At 40.0% G+C, this 22,613-nt stretch overlaps 3 protein-coding genes across 6 annotated transcripts; 2 read left to right on the top strand and 1 right to left on the bottom strand.

The window, feature by feature from the left end:
* Positions 1–6,145: 6,145 nt before the first annotated feature.
* On the top strand, positions 6,146–10,802 carry LOC104449937 (protein HEADING DATE 3B). Of its 4 annotated transcripts, XM_039315909.1 has the most exons (6): positions 6,146–6,668; positions 6,888–7,233; positions 7,466–8,373; positions 8,838–8,972; positions 9,409–9,460; positions 9,581–10,802. In XM_039315909.1, the coding sequence occupies exons 2-6, from the start codon at positions 7,033–7,035 to the stop codon at positions 10,571–10,573; spliced, it is 2,289 nt and encodes a 762-aa protein (XP_039171843.1). In that variant the 5' UTR covers positions 6,146–6,668; positions 6,888–7,032; the 3' UTR covers positions 10,574–10,802. The 4 variants fall into 4 exon arrangements, with proteins under 4 accessions (XP_039171843.1, XP_039171844.1, XP_039171842.1 ...); XM_039315910.1 differs by having other exon boundaries at positions 6,146–7,233; positions 7,448–8,373; XM_039315908.1 differs by having other exon boundaries at positions 6,146–7,233.
* A 597-nt stretch (positions 10,803–11,399) lies between these two features.
* LOC104449935 (glycosyltransferase BC10) lies at positions 11,400–15,625 on the top strand. Its single transcript, XM_010064260.3, has 3 exons — positions 11,400–11,788; positions 11,882–12,719; positions 14,670–15,625. The coding sequence occupies exons 2-3, from the start codon at positions 12,192–12,194 to the stop codon at positions 15,309–15,311; spliced, it is 1,170 nt and encodes a 389-aa protein (XP_010062562.1). The 5' UTR covers positions 11,400–11,788; positions 11,882–12,191; the 3' UTR covers positions 15,312–15,625.
* Positions 15,626–15,795: 170 nt separating this feature from the next.
* Positions 15,796–18,532, bottom strand: LOC104449939 (IAA-amino acid hydrolase ILR1-like 4). Its single transcript, XM_010064267.3, has 5 exons — positions 18,118–18,532; positions 17,638–17,763; positions 16,878–17,192; positions 16,560–16,688; positions 15,796–16,375 (listed from the first exon to the last, which is right to left on the bottom strand). The coding sequence occupies exons 1-5, from the start codon at positions 18,475–18,477 to the stop codon at positions 15,965–15,967; spliced, it is 1,341 nt and encodes a 446-aa protein (XP_010062569.1). The 5' UTR covers positions 18,478–18,532; the 3' UTR covers positions 15,796–15,964.
* Positions 18,533–22,613: the final 4,081 nt, after the last annotated feature.

Consider the following 22,613-nt stretch of genomic DNA (forward strand, 5'->3'; position numbering starts at 1 on the left):
TTTATATTTTTTATGTCAAAATAATTTTTTTTACTTAATTCTCGGAGCCGATATTGAGTCTCTAAATGACCAGAAAGTGCTGTGACATCTAAATAGTAAGCCATGACCTGATTTTCAAGTTCCCGTAAGGCCATTTTATCCTTTTACTTTTGACAATTTTTCCCATAAACACGACCTGTTGTTTTACAATTCTATATATATATGCGTGCACGCGAGTGCTTTGTAAAATGGTTGTACTAAACATTATCGATTCAATATATCACAATAATTTTCTCTGGAGGGAAGAACAAAATGAACTGATATGGAAAGAAGACTTGCAGTCACTCTCCTGGGATTTTCCATCCTTATGGATGCAAGCTCAGTCAAGTGAGATGTGCTTAGAAATGGAGAGTTTTTGGGAGGCAAGTAGTTGGTGCAATCACCAACTTGGTGCTCATAGAAATCTTGTCTCTTCACAAACACACCTGGTTTTCACAATGCATGAGACTTAGTTATCACCTCATGTCTGTCTGCTCTGCATCTAGACACAGAGAGAGAGAGAGAGAGAGAGAGAGAGAGAGAGAGAGAGAGAGAGAGATAGTAGCTCTGAGTACACCCCACATGCACGCCATAATTCCAGCTAAGTGAATGGGTTCCCACAGGCCCTCGAAAGAGAGGAAATTATTTGTTATCTCAACCCTCATACTTGTCAACTCTCGTGCTTTTCTTCACTTCCTACCCTTTGGTTAAAGTTTTTTCTCTTCTTCTTCTTTTATATATATATTCCACCGTAGCATTTGAGATTTCTAGGAAAGTGACGAGGAACAAACCCAATCGAAAGTCTCTTGTGTGATGCAAGAGAGACATTAAATCTGGACTTTCATTTGGTACATTGATGATGTGAAAATTCATAATACATATAGGGTTCAAGAGTAAATTTTCAAGTTAGTCGTCATAATTTCTATTTCACACCTACTTATCTAAATGAATAATTATATAAAATGTCCCTCAACTTTGGTCCAATATGCAATGTTATTCCTGAATTTTTAATTTGTTCAATATGGATTTTGAACTTTGACTTAATGTGTAATGTCGTCCATGAACTTTTAATTTACTTAGTGCAATCTATAGAATTTTGATACATGTTCAATCTAGCCCCTGGTTACATAGTTTAGGGATTAAATTGAACGTGTATAAAAATTTTAGAGACCATTTTGAATATATATAAAGTTTAGGAGCGACATTACACTTTAAGTTAAACTTTTATTGCCACATTGAACCAATTAAAAGTTTACAGACGACATTGCACATAGGTACAACATTTAAGGACCATTTGTGTCATTTTCCACTTTTACACTGTTGGCGATCTTATGCAAATCCTCAAATTATACTAGAAAAGATTCTCGAGTTTGTGTCAAATTATTAGTTTGAGAGTGACAAATTGCCACTTTTATTTATTTACTTTCTTGATTGATGAATTTTGATTTAATTTCAAGAAAATTGGTGAGACCATAGTTGCTAGCCATATTTACTTTCAAGGCAATTATTTCTAATGCACATTTATTCCCGCGGACAAATCTATGTAACGTATGTATTTGAATTCTATAAGTTCGACCAAAAAAGGAGAAATTCTATAAGAAAAGGTGAATTCTGCTCTTCGGAGAGCAATTCAAATCGATTTGTGTAAACAAAACTATGCCATTCGACATGTAACAGAAATTGACAATTATATAAGGAAAACAGTCTGACCACAATATATATATATATATATATATATATATATATATATAGATATATAGATATAGATATATAGATTTATATTATATATAAATGGAAAACAGGGTAGGTGTAGCTCGTAAGTTGACCTTCCACCCCGCTGAAGGTCCATTGTTTCGTTATAGTAGGAAGTTACATTTGTTTTTTTGCTTCTTTTTTTTCCCCTTTTATTAATGTCGAAGAAGTATTTTGCATAAAAGACAAGACAAAGACTTATGATTGTATCCAGAACTTTCTAATCAACTTATCATATTTATATGTTTCGATGCAATAACAAGATGTTATTTATAACAAGTAGTTTTGTTGGTTGATTAATTGGTCACATTTTTTTCATGAAATGAGTCGGGGCATCCCATTAGTAAACCAACCTGGACTGATTAATCAAATTATGATATTCTCGACGTTTTTTGCGTATATGCAAAAATCTTTCTCATTATCAGTGCGGATTCTTTAAAAAAGAAAGTTTATAAATTCTTAATACATCCAGCATTTTTTCCTTATGCAAAATTACTTCCTCCACCCCTCGGCTTGATTCTTCAAATTTGCCGACTTGAGGGCTATAACTCCAATAACATATCTTTTGAGAGCAATAGTGAAAGACAACCGGCTAAAAGAGCTTGCACAACTCCAATGACATATAGTTTGAGAGCAATAGTGAAAGGCAACCGACTAAAAGAGCTTGCAGGGTAGAAGCCTGAGGGACAACATCAAGGTCTAACAAAACCAAGCAAAGGTAGCTACACATCGTCTTGTATAAACTCTCACGCCCTTAATTTTTACTTTCTCAATCTTGAGTTTAATAAATCATCAATATATAAAAGGATATGCATCAGCTTGTTTTATAAAAAAAAATAAAAAAAATAGAAGTACCATCTTTCTTTTCTCGAAAAAAAAGCTATTTTCATTATATACAGTAGATAAATAAACTTTCTAAATCTAGAATGTCAAAATCGAAATCAATGCCGTTTCGTTTTCGTTTTCGCTCTCGCATTCTATATTCTGTATATTCCATTTTGCTTCATGACAAGATCTAAGCGGTCAGCCAGTCGGGCCAGTTTGGCTCGGCTTCGCATTCAGATGAAGCCGACGGTGGTCCCCCCTTGTGGGCCCCGCCCCACCCCCACCAGAATTCTTCTCCCTTCTATTATTACAGCTCCACACGTGAACGCGGCTCGCTCTGCACACGTGGCGACCGAACAGTGGCGGGAACCCCCGTGGGATGTTCTCGTCCCACGTGGGAGACCGCAACGGTGGACTTTGGGCAGGGGAGGTGTAAATACCCAGGACCAGGACCATCTGATCATAGGATTGAGAGCATCTTTCCTTATTTTTAGCATTATCTTCTGAATATGATTTCTTCTCCTTTCATCCGAGGAACTATAGTCGATTCCTTCTCTTTTCAAAATATGCGACGCGTGACTTCATTTACAAATCGTTCGTGTTAGGTTATATTAGGGTACTATTTCGGATTAAGTTAATTATTATTACATGATCTTCACACCCAATAAACTCATATTACACCATTTTCATTACACAAAGTAGTCCATGTCAGCCCGCATGTCAATTCAAAAGTATGTTCCTAAGCAAATATTGATCGCTAATATGGTATTCCCGTCCTATCTATAGGGAACTTCTATTCTTCATTTGATAATGCATAGAATATTACATCCCATTTTCTTTCGTCGAGTTCTGGTAATGTCCCTTTTCGTGTGTGTTTATCCTTGTTAATCAAATTTCACATGTTACTCCTAATCCAACTTACACGTTGGAGGAATGTTGAAATATCCCACATCGCTTGACAATGGGTATTATATATAATTTTTATGTTTATGCGATATCTCTCCACTTAATTGCTCAAGCTTTCAATACATTCTACTAATCACCTTTTTCCACGGGAGATCGTTCCACCTTATCCCACCTCAAAATGTAAGCTTTTCCAATGGCAGGAGAGCAAAGGCGAGCATCTTGCATGGATTAGCGCTAATTAATCCTTATTCTAAAATTACATTTACAGCTTCTTCTTTTGTTTTTACGTTCTTACAAAGGTTACGTAGTACAAATACTGATGCATGCATTTTCAAGCAAGGGAAACACGAGGGGACAGACTGTTGGACGGGGGTTCTCGTGTTGGTAATACCAATCCATGAAGATGACAGGAGGGGATGGCGACGGAGAGGGGGGGCCGACGGGGACAGGATGTGTCGTCGTTGAGTCTCGAGAGTTCCGATTTGGTCCGACCTGGTTCGTGGCTGCGAGGTTTTTCCTACGTACGTACATTCCATTGTGTGCCCGACGTCTTGTCCCCGCCCTCCGAAATGACCTGATCAACCTTCCTCCCTCCCCGTCCATTGCGGAGCCCATTGGGCCCTCACAGAAATCTGGGGCCTCTCGAGCCATGAATGCGATAGCGACCCCCTCGCGTGTCTGGGCCCACCTGGCCCAATTTCGCCCCCTCCGCATCTTCCAAATTCAAAACTCCAAAAATAATTTACCCGGCTGCTCTTATTATATCAGAATACTTTATGCAATTTCATCGGCCTCTGAAGAAAGTCGATCACGGTTCAATATATCGCCAACGATTACCGTGGCAAGCATGACTTCTCATTTTTTGATTGTTAGGGCGCATTTGGTAACAATTCTGTTTTATGGTGATTCGACTAGAAATGATTATTTTTATTACGAGTAAAAAACGCATTTAATAAGCGTCCAAATTTTTTTATTCTAAAATAGAATTGCATTTGATACCGTGTTAATTGATTATGTTCCAAATTAATTTATTTTAATTTTTAAATAAACTTTAAATATTTTTTTTACTTTTTTTCTTTTTTCCTTTTTTTTTTTTTCCTATTTTTTCCTATTCTTCTTCTTCTTCATTTGGCTGGTTGCCGGATCGGCGACGCTCACCGAGCGTCATCGGCCCTCGGCTTCATTAGCCTTCGTCGGCCGAGCCTCGCCTAAGTGGCTGGCCCAGGCGAGGCTAGGCTTGCCTCCTACCGACGAGCTCGCGGTCACCTCGCCGGGCTTGCCTGGCAAGCCTCCTCCGCGACCAGCGGCGGCGGCGGCGGACGGTGATGGGCGGTGGCGGACAGCAACCGGGATGACAAAAGGGAAGAGTAAGGGTTTCACCGTTTTGATTCTTTTTCTGATTCTCGGATGAAGAATCAATTTTTTTTATTTATTTTCAAATCTTGTTCAAAATTGTTTAGGGAAAAAATTTTACCAAACACGATTCTCGTCCCAACCGATTTTGGAAATAAAAAATCGGAACTTGCACTGTTTGGCACGTTGCCAAACAGGCCTTTAGATGTTTAGATATTTTTTATCGCTGATCTTCAATTTGTTTTTCTTCAATCCATCACTTTCAGATTCTTGAAAATTCTCCGATTGAAGATATAGAATGCACGAGTTTTGAAAAGATGGTTATCTAACAAAACTTAACATGATATATCACATGCTTAGCGTGAGGTACATGTTCTTTAAGATGGTAACATGGCGGTGGGTCGTGAGTACCCAACAACTTTGATGAGACGGGTTGTTCGAGATGCCGTGCCGCAGTTGGTAACAAGATCATTGAAACGACAAAAAAAAAAAGAAAGAAAAAACAGGTTGATGGCACGGGTTTTAGACGAGATGAACTATTTCAAGCTCCATGTGCTGGCTTTATGTCGGGCTCAGATAACGTAAAGGCCCCCCCACGAGGTCAACTGGTTTGGACGATGTCCATCTTTACCAGGAAAATTACATTCGCAGGCTTCATCAAGCCCGGCTCGTAGGATTGAGATTCCTAGGGGCAGGCCCTAAAAGAGATCTGGGGCCGGCCCATTTACTTGCAGCATGGGAAAGTTCGAGAGACTTTAAACTAATCCCTGTTCGAAGCGAATAATGATCCGATGACACGTTTCAGGACATTCAAATTACTCATCGGTCGGAAGAAACATGAACCGCTGTCGAGATCCACGAGATCATATGGCCTCCTCCAGCTGCAGAGCTTGCCTTACTAAACCAATGCAAAAGGCCAAACGAATTCTTCGGTTTGGAGTTTGGTCTTATGCTTCTATGGAAAATGCCGTACTCACTCATAAGAAAACGTGATTAGTTATTATAGGGTACGAATGGAGAACGTGATGACCATCAAGCCGAGGGATTTTGTCCTCTCCGAAGACATTGGTTCGGCCAATCTGATATGAGGCGACACTAATTGACCTTATGTAGCAACATTTCGTGAACAAAGAGGATATTTTTAGGAAGATTAATTCTTGCACGCATTAAATCATGAACTCGTTTCATCTCGACCCATCATATGCGTCCAATTAATGGGATCTGGTGGCTGGGAATGAAGTAAGCTTCATGACAAGTGCATAAAGATTTTTTCCTTCTAGTCCTATCCACTCGGGACCTACCGCGCCCATACCTGATTTGGGTAGCTTCTGTTTGCTTAGGTTTTTTCTTTCTTTTTGCATTGGTGGATTTATTTTTATTTTTTGCTGTTATGTTTCGGAGTGAGTGATCCGCACAGAATTTGTGTGGAATTGATTTTAGCGCAGGCCCTCTTCTCAAGCCGAGTCTTCGATCTTCCTCGTGCATATCTATCCACACTCTCTTCAGTTTCCCCTTTTTCTTTTCCTTTTCTTTCTCGGGTTGCCTCCGTTTCCCATGTTTATTTTTGGCAGTTGGTTCCGTTGGCGGTAGCCCTTTTCCTTGCAATGAGGAAGTTCCTGCGTAAATACACTCCTTCCTCGAGGTGATTTTGTTCATTTGGGTGCTTGTGGACGAGTTCGGATGCGTGTTTCCTTCGTTCCATTTTCGGGCACTACGTGTGATCTTGTGAGATGGGTCGGCCTCGGGATCTGTGGATACGTCCTTTTTCGGACAGCTTGCTGATGAACCGAAGCCATTGCCTTTCGCACATTGAGGTTCTTTGGTCCTCATAAGCTCGACTCCCTGCCGTTGTGAATTGTTTATAGATTAAGATGGACAATTCTGCGATGCTTTCGCAATGTGGGTTGTTGTTTTTATGTGAAAAAAGAGAGGAATGTTGCATCTGATTGGGTGTTCTTGAGGGAAAGCTTGAATTTTTATGAGCTGGATGGTCTGTGACAAGTGATAAGGGACTTTCTTTTTGTGCTTTGTAGAGGGTGCTTGGTATGGGTTGAAATGGGGTGTTCCTGAGCAATTTTGGGTGGGGAAAGAAAAGGTCCAAAAAAATGAAGTCTGTGGAGCTTGTGATGAGGAGGGAATCAGGGGAAGATGAGAGAAGTCAAAGATCATGAGAAGTAGATGAACACGAGTCCGATGTTTCCTAGATTTCATGTGAATGATACGGAAAAAGGAGGGCCCAGAGCACCTCCCAGGAACAAAATGGCTCTCTATGAACAGCTCAGCATTCCCTCACAAAGCTTCAACTCTCCAATGACATCGTTATTGCCCCTTCCACTCGACCAGGGTGGCTCTTTAGCTTCTTCGGCGCCATTGCTTTTTGTAAGTTCTTAGCAATTTCTTCCCATCGTTAATTTTTTATTCTGAGTCTTGAACTTGCTCTGTAGCTATAAGTCCAATTGAAGCGAGAGCATTCTCCGGTTTCTTCCTTTCTGTTTATCGAATTAAATTGCAGTACTGGAATTGACTATTTCTGATATGTGATTATGAATATACATCGAATTGGAAATTTAGGTGTACCGTACTTAATTGCTAGGTTATACGGTGACTGTAGGGCGGTGCAAACCAAAGATACGCGCTGACACCATTGTGTAGCTCGGCAGTCACTCATCTTGCAAGGAAAGCCGAACTGCATGCTTCTGCTGGCGTCAAGTTGAACTCTCTGATGGAAACTAGAGAGATCAACTTGATGCAAGCACGGGGTTCATCGCATTTCAAGAGAGTTGCTCCGAGGAAACACAGAGATGCTGATGATTTTACTATTCCAGCTCTTGTCAAGAGAGTATTAACTCCCCATAGTGACCGTAAGTGCAACAAAAATCTCAAGCTTAATCCTGCCTTACACACGGACGATTCAAGCCAAAGTAAGAGTTCTCGAGAAAAGCAGATTGACCCTACAAGATCCACCAGCATGAATTCAAGACAATGCGCAAGAAATCCATTACTAGACAATCAAGAGGTGTCTTCGGCAAGTCATGAGAGGCCAGTCACATTATGTAGGGAGAATACAGATGCATCTTTCCCCCCATCAAGCAAAGACAAAATATCCGAAACTTCAAAAGGATCTCACGCATCTATAATTGGAGAATGTAGAAGCAGTTCAGTTGATGGGTTAGCATGTTCGAATACATCAATGGGTGACGGGTGTCATGTCCAGCAAGACATATCAGTGGTTAGAGGTGAAGTTTTAGAGGAATTAAGCAAGGGCAATGCTTCACGTTTGAGGAGTAGATTGCGTTCAAAGCCATTGATTGAGAATGGGAAAAGGGGTGCAAATGGGACCAAGTGTGACAATAAGGATCATGAAGACGGTGAATATCCCATCCAAGCAGCAGAAGGAAATGGATGTAATGTCTTGGACAGTTTAGAAGAGTCTCCATCTTCTTTGTATCTGTTGCCAGATGATGTTGTTGGAGTAATAGGTGAAAAACATTACTGGAATGCGAGAAAAGCCATTGTCAAGTAAGTTGCTTTTCATCTTATTTAGAAATCTCATTTTTCTTCTTTGGTGGAAAATCGTTTTCGCATTAGTTCTTTGTCTGACTCTTGGAGATGATTTTCCTTGCTAGCTCCTATTAGCCCTAATATCCCTTATACTCTCTCTCTCTCTTTCTCTCTCTCTCTCTCCCTCCTGTCGAAGAAAAGCAGTGTCTGATCATAAGGCCACATTTGTTAAACTTTGTCACCATATTAAGAAATTTTTGGTGAAGCCTAAGGGTAGCAGATTGGCTGTTGCAGAGCAATTCAAACTCTTAGTATTCATTTGTACACGGGAAGAATTCATTTTAAGATGACGTTCCATGTGAGACAATGTAATAAGCATTATCTGATTATGGTTGAAGAGCAAATCGTCATCATCTTGGTGGGAACTCGGTTGATAGTGAAGCGCAGGCTATAACAAAATGGTTTTTTCTGTGACAAAACAGGTCGTGCAAATTATTGATGAGGGGGATGATATCATTATTACTATCATCAATATGCTTGGCCAAAAAAATATACGTTGTCAATATGATGTGGGGGCCAGTGCTTCTCAACATGATAAACTTTCAATGTCTGGGATGGTGGGTAAACGGAAATCCTCCTGTGCAAAGTGCATCTATGGAAGTACTTTGATGCATAATGGAAATCTTAATATGCACGTTCCATTGAGATTTTCCACTTCATGTCTAGATCTAGTGTACTGGTAGAGACAACATATAATCAGTTTTCTGTACAAGTATACGTAATAAAAAAACATGCAGAGTATCTATTTGTCTGTGTAGGAACAGAAATCGTTGACATTGCTCAAATTACTTACTATATGTTGTTGCGGTTGAATGAATAATATTTATCTCTTCTTCCTTTGACATTTTTATTTCTACTTCTAGATAGGTTCACTAAATGCGTTGCATTTTGCTTGCTTTGCAGAAAGCTGCATCTTTCCAACTGTAATCCATTCTTGTTTGGGAAAATGTCCTTCATTTCATAATTAACTCATCTCTCCTGTCCAATCTGCAGTCAACAGAGGATCTTTGCAGCACAAGTGTTTGAGTTGCATAGGCTAATAAGGGTATACCTTCTCTCGCTGACTCAAAGTTGCTCTGCCTCTTATGTGATTGATCTATCTCTATCTTCTTGGACATGGTCTTAATAAGCGAAACTGTGGTACCCTTTTGTTTGTGTGATCCAGGTGCAGAGACTTATTTCAAGATCTCCTCATCTACTTGGAAGTAGTCTCTACTTTGGGAATCCTTTAGTAGAACACCATGCAATAAAGTCAGTTCCATCTGAATGTCTCATAGAAGCAACAACACTACTGAAAAGCAATTCGCTAAGCACCCAAGAGAGGAACCCCACCCCAATGGTAAAACTTCCCCTCCCTCCAATAGATAGTGACTTCAGCAAGAAGCTCGTTGGTGAACAACCAGAACAAAGCCATTATTCAGAAACTTCAAATCCAGCCGCTTGTGAACCAACCCTGCGGTGCTTCCCACGCATTGGAAACCAGTGGTTAGTTCCTATGATGAGCCCTTCGGAAGGGCTCATTTATAAGTCTTATTCTGCGGTATGCCCTCCCAGAGGAGGCACTGTTGGACCCCTTTATGGTGGTTGCGCACCTATAAGCTTTGAGTCCATGGGCAATGATGTAGGCATGACATTTGGTATCCCAGCTTCCCAACGACAAGCCATGGGAATCCTTCCCAGGACTTCTGTGGCGGGCCAAACCTTCTTTCTGCCTTGGGGAATTCCGTTGACGAATCCATCTGTTGCTAGCTCGGCCATTGAACCTATGAGCAATCCGTTCATTTTGGGCTCTCAATCAAATCCGCAGGTCAACCAGAGGTCGACAGGGGAAGTTAACATCAGTCGAACCCACCAGAGTTCCTGCAACGTGTCAACCCAGGTAAGTCGAGTAATCTCGTGTGATGGTCTTAAAAGTCCAACTTTAAAGGAAAATGAGCTTCAGGGAAGTACTGGAAGTAATCCCTCTGAAAAGTTAGGAGGAGCTGCGCTTCCTCTATTTCCTAGAGATCCCACAAAGTCAGATCAGAAAGTGCAGGTGCATAGCAGCAACCGGCTAGAAAAGGTGATCAAGGTTGTACCTCATAACCCGAGGTCGGCTGCGGAATCGGCAGCTCGTATCTTTCAATCAATACAAGAAGAAAGGAAACGGCATGAGTAGCCCATTCCCCTGTCCCAGATAATTTCTGTATTAACTAATACCTGCTAAGCAGAAAGTGACCGTTGAGCCTAGCTCCTTAGACAAGCATATGTTTTTTTTTTTTTTTGGGGTCCGAGCTACCCAACTTATGCCTGAAATGTATACATGCTTCTGAGTGGTTGACAATGAACTTTCTTACTTGTCGTATCTTTCAATGACAAGCATGTTGTATGAGCATAGGCTCTTGGCATTTTGCTCTTGGTTTGAGTGGGCAAGAAGTAGGTGCCACGTCAAACAGAAACTTTGAAGGTATTGGCAGTTGCTGGAGCATCGAAAACAATAGCTGAACAGAAGTGAAAAAAGAATGAAATAACAGAGAATATGGAGTTGGGTCAATTTAAGTCAGCATGCGAGTTAGGAGAGCATCTACCAACCGCCATATCTAAAAGTTTTGAAAAATTGATGAAAGAATGAACTGATATAAAAGAAAGACGCGGATATTTCTCCCCGTTTTCTTCCCCTTTTATTATTGTCAGCAGTATCTACATTAGCCTTACGCATGGTATTAAATTCATCTCTTTCAGTGTCGGAATTAATGTAATCAAGTCTTATTGACTTTGTCTTTGTTCAATCTCGAGAGGTTACACAGAACTAGAATCAAATCTGACATCTCGTGGTTCACAGAGCATAAGATTCTCGCGCTACCTTGTGTAACTCAAGCTTACCTATTTGGGTATTTACGGCTGAACCGTGAACCGCGGAACCGGGGTAGAATTTTCCATGTAAGATCTCTAGAAATGGGGAAAAAAGAAAACTTTGAAGCCCAAAAACTGAGAGAGAACACAAGTGAAAGCACCAGAGCCGTCAAGAAACTGCCCATGAAACGTGTCCTTCTTCGCTTTCGGCCCAGCCAACCCTCATTCTGCCTGCTCTCAAAATCACACGGTCCTAATTCAAACCGGAGACAAGTCCCATATTAGTAGCTTTCAAAGCAATGCCACGCCACCTATTGAGAGGGACAAACAAGAATACCTCCTTAAACCTCTCTCTCTCTCTCGGATGCAGCAGCAGACATCCAGATTCGCCAGCAGCCGGCCATTCAGGAAACTGCCGGAAATTAAATATTGTGTCAAACAGTACGAAATTCGTGGATCACGCCATTTCACAATTGGTTGGGCACGTAACTGGGTGATGTCTTGCAATCTGTGCGCCCCATTACAAAAAGCAGCCCACATGGTAACCATAATCTCTCTCTCTCTCTCTCTGAGTGCCTGAGTGCGTGTGCGTGCGGCGTTCATTTCTAATGCCTTTGATTGGTGCTAAATTTAGGAATCTCAGCGTGGGCTGTCTTGATTCGTTCGGACATCACTCGTTGTTGGGGGAAAACTTATTTTCTGCTAATGCCCATCTGGTGAAAGAACCGATCTTGTTGTCGCCCATTTAAAAAGGTGATATTGTGATCTTGGTCCTTCTGACTTTGTTCCGGTACACAACGCGATATGGCCTTTCTTGTTTGAGGAAAGCAGTGACATGGTTGAAGAGGTATGGGTTCTTCTGGGATCTGTCCGTAGGAGACGTTGGTCCATGTGATGAGCATTGGACAATAAAAAGGGCGCAGGTTTTTGCTGGGGGAACAAACATGCAATTAAGGGCAGTGGCGATGGAGGAAGGGAAGGATGCCATTGCTATTAAAGCAAATCAATCTAATTCTAGGGTTTTGCCATTGCGGGTTCTCCAGTTCTTTGTGTTGTTTCTATTCGTCAGTCTCGGATTTTCTGTTGTTAGTATGTATGCTGTGAAATATTTCAATGTTCAAGGTCGAATTCTCGTTCCGGTGGCAGAGTCCAACATAAGACCTTGCTTTGAAGAGTCTAGTAGGCTGTCGAGTTGGATTAGGCCGCCGTCGAATTTGTTGCATACCATGAACGATTCTGAGCTATTTTGGCGGGCGTCTTTCATGCCACGAATAAAAAATTACCCATTCAAGAGAAAACCCAAGATCGCATTTATGTTCTTGACAAAGGGTCCGCTGCCGCTGGCACCTCTCTGGGAGAGGTTCTTCAAGGGGAATGAGGACAAGTATTCCATCTACATCCACTCGCATCCATCTTACCATGTTGATTTTCCGCCAAAATCGGTCTTCCACCAGAGACAAATCCCAAGCCAGGTATCAGCAAGCTTTGATATCAAAGTTCATGTTTCTCCGTTAAGTTTCTTTCTCATCAACAAGAACAGTGAGAGTTTTAGCATTCTTCTCCTGTCTACCACAAGAAAGAATATGAATTCTCCCTCTTTCACATGACAGTACAGAGGTCATTGAAGCCTTTTCAGTGTATTTGGTTGCATGAGTTCTAACAATATGTTGACACTTTGACTATTGCAAAATGTTGGTTATGTTCCGTAAGGGTGTTTCAATTTTAGCCTTTCTTGGGAATTCATGGGAATTGTGGTTTAGTTGGAGATGTAGTCAGTAACCCATGTTACCAGGGCTAGTCTGCTTCCTACGACCTCCCTTGTATTCATGCCATTAAGTCATTTCAGTTAGACAATTACTAATCTGCATTTTGGATCATCTGATTGCGAACCATTTCAATCATTAGCTAATGCTTGACTTTTTTCCCTGGCCCTGTTAGATCTTTATCTGAAGGATTCGTGCATCTAAAAATGCAGTGCCTAACTTTTGATATGTTGCTTACCACATTCGCCATTTTTCTAAATAGAAGAAAAAAATATATATCTAGGCTTTTGCTGTGCTGCTGCTCTCGGTAGAATTCTCTTAGAAGCGGTAAAATTGTGAATGAGGAGAAAAGGTAAAAGCTGAACCGGAGTATGGTTGGGTTATTTCCCACTCTGGGAGATAATTTGTGTTTCCTGCCTTATTTATGCTCACAACCAAAAAGTACAAGCCCAGCATCCCTTAGAATTTTAGCTGTTAAAGGCTTTATCCTTGATTTGCTTGTAGATTCATTCTTGCTGACACTTGGGAAGAAAGTAAAAGCAGTTACTTTGTCAGAAGGTAGGAGTGGGAATAGAAGCTCTCCAAAAAATAGCTCTTCATTAGATCAAGAAGGATGTTCATATTTGTATTGTAGTTCACGTAATATTGAGGGCAACAATTTTGCTATCACGTATAGAGTTGGATATATGTACTTCTGACTAGGGAAAAGTAATTTTAGTTCTACCATCACAGAGGATTTTGTCTGCATGAAGGACGAAAAGCACTTGCACTTGGTGCATGACTTCCTCTTGTAACTTAAGTGGCTTGGTTAAATTAGGATTGCTTCATGCTTAACAGCCTTGAGATTACCTTTCTGGAGTTTTTCTTTTTCATGTTACACAAACTTGGTTGCGATAGGCAAAGATTCACAATAATCAGCATGAAGAATGTTCTTTTCATCATGAGAAAGGTTGATGGTATTTCATTTTCATTTGAACCCCTGAAATGACTCTGCATACGGATTTATAGAGAAATCCATGGTAGGACTAAAGATTATTTTTATTGATTCTGGCAATATAGCAGCATAAATCCTGGTGAGGGATGCGTCACTTGTCTTTGGTTTATAATGATTCTTGATGACATTGTTTAATGTAAAAGAAGAATGATCCGTCTTTATTCCATATACTTGGGTTTAAGATAGCTCATGTGTAATGATAGGTTGCTTCACTTGCTGGTTGTCTCTTGCATTTCTCAGATTAAGTACCTTGTTCACCTTTTTTTATAATCATATGCTGTCATAGCAAGTACATGAAGATGATTCTTTCCCTTATCTTGAGTTGCCTTCTGACTGTTAAAACAAACATGTCAATAGACATGTAAATGATCAAGTAATCTTCTGGGGTTATTTACTTTTTGTGTTGAATATCTCCTACTTTAAGTGTAATTATCTTCATCATTTAAGAATATGACTTTGAAGCTTCGTTGAAAGGTTGCTCCATGATATATGGTTATCCTAACAAAATGAATATAGTGCCATGTGCCCAAGCCATTCTCAAGAAACTTGCTGCCTTGTTAATTTGTAATCTGTGCTGGCGTGATGATAACCACATGTACAATGAAATTGTTGAGCTGTTGATGGGGAAATCGAGTATTCTTTTCACTTGAATATTTACTGTGCAGGTGGCGGAGTGGGGGATGATGAGTATGTGCGATGCTGAGAGGAGACTCTTGGCTAATGCGCTTCTCGATATGTCCAATGAATGGTTTGTCCTGCTGTCTGAATCCTGCATTCCTCTACAAAACTTCAGCGTCATCTATCTTTACCTACTGAGGTCCAGGTACAGCTTCGTGGGCTCATTCGATGAAGATGGGCCTTATGGAAGAGGTCGCTATAACGAAAATATGGCCCCTGAAGTCAACCTCACTCAGTGGCGTAAAGGTGCTCAGTGGTTCGAAGTAAACAGGAAACTTGCTTTAGACATAGTTGTAGACACCAGGTACTACCCCAAGTTTAGAGATTTCTGTAGACCGGCTTGTTATGTGGATGAACATTACTTTCCCACTATGTTGGCAATTCAGTCCCCTCATCTTTTGGCAAATCGGACCCTCACTTGGGTGGATTGGTCAAGGGGCGGTGCTCACCCTGCTACATTCGGGAAGGCCGATATAACCGAAGAATTCTTCAAGAAGAAAATTAATGAGCGTAGCACATGCTTTTACAATAACCAACCATCTTCACTATGTTTTCTCTTTGCTAGAAAGTTTGCTCCCAGTGCTTTAGAACCCCTTCTAGATCTTGCATCAAAAGTTTTTGGCTTTTGATGGATGCTCTCGACTCACGAGATGGACATGGATATTTGTCTAGCAGTAGAAGTTATATTCTTTATAAGCTGAGTAATTGGAAGCTAAGTTCATTGTATTAGTATCAAAATTGAGAGGCTATTTTTGTATGTTGCAAGTATTCTTGATATACATAGGTTAGAAAGAAGGTAGCGTCTTGGCTTACCTTGGATTTGGATTTGAAATCTTAGAAAAACTTATATAATGCTTCTATAAAAATTTTATACGGAACCCTCATGTTGGAGGAAACACAATGTGCAGTGAGATCTTCATCATATGGAATCGAATTGTTTGCATTTTCTGGCTATGGCAATGTTGTTCCTAATTCTTGCAAGACAATTGTATTAGCCAAAAGGCTCCTGGAGAAATCAGTGGTTGGGGGAGAGTACATTTTGTAATCTGTATTTGATTTACATTTCATTCAGGTTGATTAGCCAGAAGGCTCCTGGACAATTGTTGTATAATGTTGATGGAAATTTACCTGTTGTTATGATTCTCTTTGGAAATCCAGAACTTACAGAAGATGAGGAAGTGAAAGTTCCCATATATACATGGCCGTCCATGGATAAAATGTGGACATGAAAATTTGGGAGTATTATTCTTCATCACTTGTTTATATAAACCGATGATCATCCCTATAATTCATCTCGAGGCCCTCCCTCGACAGACTGGAACTTTTGCTGTTGATCGAGAAGATATGTAACAGCCAGAGATGCATGAAGAGCAGAACCATAAGGAAGCCCATCTTCGTTTATCTTAAAATAGGGTGAGTGGGGCGCCGAGTCATAGCGTTCGCCTGTATCATCCCCTACTCCGAGGAAGAAGAAGTACCCAGGTATCACCTCCTGGTAAAATGAGAAGTCCTCTGATCCCATCATTGGCTGCATATCATTGATTTTATGAGGACCGAGCAATTCTCTAGCGACTTTCTTGAAGTGCTTATGCAAGGATTCATCATTTATGGTCGGTGGGAAGAAGAGATTTTCTTCTGAAAAGAAATGAACGGTGGCATGGCACCTCTGAACAGCAGCTTGGCTGGTTACAACCTGGAAAGGCCAAACAGATCAATTTTGTCGGAGTATGATCAGCGCGTGAATTGGAGTAAATATGGCAAAAAACAGAGTGATTAGTGCCTCAGTTGAAAAAACAGGAGCAGCATATTTCTGAATGTTAGAAGACTGAAGGTAACAAAAAGCGCCTCCTTGAACCAGTTCTCTCTAGAATCAGTACCTCCTCAATTCGCTGTTTTAGATGCATAAAGCTCTCATTTGAGAAGGCTCGAAAGGTGCCACCAATAGTAACAGACTCTGGAATAACATTAAATGCTCCTCCTCCTTGGAATTTTGCGACTGTCACAACCTGGAAATGCACTGATAGCGTCAGATGAAAGTTTGAAATATCAGGTACTGAGAATCGGATTAATCATCCTTCCGGTTAATTCCAAAAAAAATCTCCAGAATTTCCTTCTACTTTTTAATTAGACGGGAGGTAATCGAGAGTTAGGCATTAAACAGGACGGTATCTTCACAGATGGATTCGTTGAAGTACCTGAGAGTCCAGAGGATCAGCTTCCCGCGAAATGAGTTGTTGTAAGCTAACAACCACCCTAGATGCTGCGAGTATTGGGTCTATCGCTTGATGAGGAATTGCAGCGTGACCGCCTTTTCCCCTTATGACCGCTTCGAAGAAACCGCTCCCAGCCAAAAGAGGGCCAGGCCTTGAAGCCACTACACTAGCAGGCAAATGAGGTGCAACATGTAGCCCAAAGATAGCGTCTACATTCTCAAGCGCCCCAGCATCGATCATCTTTTTAGCTCCTCCACCACCCTCTTCTGCCGGCTGAAAGACAAGTACCACCGTGCCCTGGTCACGTAAAATGTACACATGATACGGTGTAAGATTAACCAAGACAGAGCACTGATTTACATGTTTCAACTGTAATGATACAAGTAAATAAAATGAAGGTCTCAAAAAGATGGAGCTTGTAGACTACTTGATACAAAGTCCAGCCCAATACTGTTTAAAAAAATTCATACAGCTGACCACATTTAGTGCAATAAGGCTAAATTTGTTCCTGTTGTTGTTGTTGCAAATGTGAAGAGGAGATGACTCAGATACGTTTAATGGGTTGACGCGGCAAGAAATCTCTCTCTGTGGCCAGCCCCGAGATGGAATCGTTTTGCTTGCTGTTTTTCATCGAAACCACCGAACACCTTAAGGTCGATTCAGTATCATCCTAACTCATCGAACACCGCTTTTAAGGGACGAAGCCAGGGTGTCTATCATGAAAGAAGCACGTAAAACTTACTCGTATTTCTTCCTGATGCTCTCGAAGGATCTTTGCAGCACCCAGAAGCATTGCAACGTGAGCATCGTGTCCGCAAGCATGCATTTTCCCAGGAACTTTGCTCTTGTGCTCCCACTCTACCATTTCCTATTGAAGGACAAAAGCATCAGTGCAAATTTTAGTGAATGACCGTCATAACCATCTACTCATGGCTCTAAGCAAATAGAGTTAACGCGCTCCATGCGCTAGATTTTATGTCCTCAAACTTCAGCCACTCATTAAAAAGAAAAGGTGCTCGAGAGGGACCCAATGTAGGACCAAATTTCATGAAGTTTTCTTTCTCACCCTGAAACCATTTCTACACACAAAAAACGAGATAAAATAAAGCTCTGGTCTTTCTAATGACCAAGCGTAAAAAGCCACGAGAATATCAATAGCCAAACTAGAAAAAGGAGAGCACGATGTAGCAGAAGAAGCAGAAGGAAATACGGTTAACCAAACCTGCAAGAGAAGAGCGTCCATGTCGGCCCTCAAAGCGACAAAAGGAGGCTTGCCAGTCCCAATGAAGCCAACGACGCCAGTCACCGCAAGTGGGTGCTTGTATCGAATCCCCATTTTGTCTAATTCCGACCTTATAAGCTTGCTGGTCTCAAACTCTTCGTATCCCAATTCAGGGTTTTCGTGTATCTTCCTCCTAATGCCAATCATCCACTCGGAAAAATCTCGGCTTTTGGCGAAATCGAGCAACTTTTGGGGGGATACCGGCGACCCATTTGAGCTCAAGGAAGAATCGGATGAAAGGCAAGTTGTGCACGACAGGCCAAGAAGAAAAACCAGGAAGACCCGCCTTGGAATATCCATGGCTTTTCTCCAAAAGGAGTCTTTTTTTCTCCCCTGCCAGAGAGGTGAGAGTAGGAAGGAGGTGGAGGAATCACATGAGAAAAAGTGAGCTGAGCTTTCGGAGAAGGATTAGGACGAGCAGACCAGCCTGCATTTAAGGAATTTTGTTTCCAATTTTAATTTTTTATCCCGTTTTTAATTCTTTTCCCTCTTTTGGGCGTTTGGGCCAGTGCTGTTGAAGCTGTTGGGGAGAGAGAGAGAGAGAGAACGAATTATACATGAGACGTGAAGAAATCGAACACGAACCTGAAGGAGAAAAAGTTTTCTAGTGCGTGATGTCCATAGAAAAGTGCATGATCTTATCACCAAAATTAGAGAAACCAATCATCAAAAAGCACTTGAAGAACAGTGACGTATATTTGAGTTGCGCAATACAATCTCTTGAAAAGAAACTAATTTGGATGTTTAGATAAAACGTGCAACATTTCTTTCAATTTACATATTATTAAACGTGAATACATTTATATCCAAATCACTCATTTCAACACATGTCTTCCTTAATTTATGAAGTCATTGAAATCATTTTATTGACTCCCTAAGATAGGTTTCAATATAATGGAAAGATAACTTTTTTCTTAATTAATTGCTATAAGTCAAAGGAAACGTGGTACAATGCATATCCCCCTAACCATGAGTCATCCAAACCTTCAAAAAGATAGTCTGATTTATCTCTATGTATTCACAAACCCATGTTTATCCATTTCTCATTCAATGCTTAGGTATAAAATAGCCACCTAAGAGCACATATATGCATCCATAATTACTCAATATACATAGAATTAAAGGACTGTCACTCTTACAAAAAATCTATCTAATGCGTGAAAAGTCGCCACCAGTCCGTATTGGGAAAAGTATCTTCCGGTGACTTTAAGAATAGAGTAATAATAGAGCATCATTTTCTGGTCGCGATCCATTCAAATCAAAGATTTCCTATCATTCAAGGACTTACAGAAAGTCTTCACAACGTGCTGGATTTTATTTCAGCACGTGTCATTGAAAGATCGCAATCTCCAACTCCCGAAAAGAAAAGAAATAAATTACAAGTACAAAACAAAATCTAGCATTTCTTTCGATTTACAAGTACAATCTCTTGAAAAGACACTAATTTGGATGTTTAGATAAAACGTGCAACATTTCTTTCAATTTACATATTATTAAATGTGAATACATTTATATCCGAATCACTCATTCTGACATATGTCTTCTTTAATTTATGAAGTCATTGAAATTATTTTATTGACTCCTGGTAATCTGCCTAAGATAGGTTTCAATATAATGGAAAGATAACTTTTTTCTTAGTTAATTGCTATAAGTCAAAGGAAACGTGGTACGATGCATATCCCCATAATCATGAGTCATCCAAACCTTCAAAAAGATAGTCTGATTTATCTCTATGTATTCACAAACCCATGTTTATCCATTTCTAATTCAATGCTTAGGTATAAAATACCCACCTAAGAGCACACATATGCATCCATAATGACTCAATATACATGGAATTGAAGGACTGTCACTCTTACGAAAAATCTATCTAAAGCGTCAAAAGTCGCCACTAGTCTGTACTGAGAAAAGTATCATCCGGCGACTTTAAAAACAAATAATGACAAAGCATCTTTTTCGGCCGCGATCCATTCAAATCAAAAATTTCCTATCGTCTGAGGACATGCAGAAAGTCTCCACAACGTGCTGGATTTTATTTCAGCACGTGTTGTTGAAAAATCGTGATCTCCAACTCTCGAAAAGAAAAGAAATAAATTACCAGTACAAAACAAAATTGAACACGGCCTTGTCGGGAACCAGGGGGGAAACCAACCAAGAAGAGCCAATAATTGTTCCACTCCAATGTCAGTTGTCATTTGTCAACAGTGAAAAGCTTGGCGTTTTGGGGCACATTATTGCTCGGATGTTCTGGTCAAGAATCAACACATCGCTGTCGCCACCTCAATAAACCGAGCCTCTCGGTTTCGCAAATATTCATTATTTCTTATGCAGATGCAATAATACATGCGTGATGCTTAGTTTCAAGAATCTGCACGCCTTCATGTGAATTTCGACTTTGATTCCGCGATAAATTGTCCCTTCTGCATTTTCTATTTAAGCTACGATTATTTAATGAAGCGCGAAGGACCATGCGCATAAGAAGTAGATTATTTTAAAACAAGTAGTCCTTAGCACGCCTGTTATTTTAATATGAGGATTGAAGTATACCATTGTCTTTCGTTTGGAAAATATGAAAAAAGGAAAAAAAACATGCGAAACAGATGTAAGAATGATTATGCCCCCATGATGTTATTAACTAGCCATTAACCTGAAATTTCCTAATTCTGAAGATGCCTTGTTTATTTCGGTATTGGCCTTGAACGATTGCAACTCTCATTAAACGAAAATGTGCAATTCTCATGAATAAGTTATATTTTTTATGAAAATGCATAAAGGTAGAATATGCTTTGATGGAAGGCACTTATTAACGGCCTACATAAATAGAATTTGATTCTCATGAGGAAGTTATAGTTTTTATGAAAATACTTGAAGGTAGAATATGCTTTGATGAAACCTTTAATGTGAAAAGAACAAATGTTATATTTTATCTTCCATCAATATAATACATTAAGGAAAAGTGTAGGTCAAGGGAAAGAGATCAGATTTTTTCATCTCTTCGATTTTTCCGCAACAAATACTTTAAAGGTTTCTTTATAAATAAATGTATGTCCTCATTCCTCTTATTTGAAAATCATGAAAATTAAAGATCCCATGTTTTGTATTTTCCGCATTAATGAATTATATTATCGCTTAGAACAAAATGATGTCGATGCTACAACAAATGACTGTGTTAATTTAGAGTCAATTTTCTTCTAGACACATAGTAATAGGAAAATTACAAATAATGGTTCGAAATGTCATCATTTTATTAAAAGAGAAATTAGAGTGTACCTTATTTCAAATGATAACCGAAAGTGGGCATAACAATTCTAAACAAAGAGTTGAAAGCAATTATGAGAGTTTCAAATAAGAGTATGATATCGCTGGTTGATGAAATATTCTGATTGATTAAGGGTATTTTTCATCTAAAGATGTGTGTGTGGTTGGTTATATATTATATCTTTCTCTCCTTCTCTATGACTTATTCGTCTAGCAAGATGATTTGAGAAGGAAAGGGGAAGTTGTCAGCGGAGTGAAAACCAGAAAGCGGCAAAAGCTAAGACATGGACATGGACAAGGAGACGAAACCTGGAGCTCAAAAGGAAAGGCCAAATTACAAGCGAGGCTGAGAGAAAAAGAGAGAGAGACGATGATGATCAAGGAGACGTGTGTGCGTGCTTGGAACATTTCTGGCATGGTGCCAAAGCTGAGCAAAGATGGATGGCCAAAGTATCACGAACAACCACGGCGAAGGTTGGAGGAGTTGTGTTGTTCGAAACAACCAACTCGAGTATTGCAGCGATACTGGTGGCACCGGCGACGGATAAGGACAGCAAAACCCTTGCCCAAATCTGGGCAAGGGCGTTGCAGTTGCAATCAAGGCGAGCTTTGCTAGAGCCTCACTTTACTTAGATTTAGGCAAGGCCAGCCACATTGGACACAACCAAAAAAAGAAAAAAGAAAAGAAAAGAAGGAGATGAGAAAATGCAGCAAAGAAGAAAATGAACAAGGAAGAAAAGAAAGAAAAAAAAAATGCCCTTGATCAGATGATTTGATCGCTCAATGAAGTTAGACTCTTATTTGAAACCGATATGATACAACAAGTCAAATTTTCCTGATTATAAATACGCCTTGTAACTAGTTTGGATGGGTGGAATTGGATGTGAGGCCTAAAGTTCTTTTCTTTTTTCTTCAACCGACTCATTTTTTAAGGAGAGAAGAATAAGTTTTTTTCCAAAAAAATTGGATTCCTTTGTGTTTCATATAATTATTTTTTCAATTGTTGTAGTACGAACGATTTAACTTTTTGATTAGATATTTTATTGAAACATAGAGTTGAACAATTACACATGGTTATTAAGTTCAACGGTGGGAACCACAGAAACACTTCGTGAACAGAGATTTTTACGATATAAAAATATATGCGCAGATTCACAAGCAACTTCTTCGATGATTTC

Source organism: Eucalyptus grandis, chromosome 6 (genome assembly GCF_016545825.1).
Source record: "Eucalyptus grandis isolate ANBG69807.140 chromosome 6, ASM1654582v1, whole genome shotgun sequence".
Lineage (NCBI taxonomy): Eukaryota > Viridiplantae > Streptophyta > Magnoliopsida > Myrtales > Myrtaceae > Eucalyptus > Eucalyptus grandis.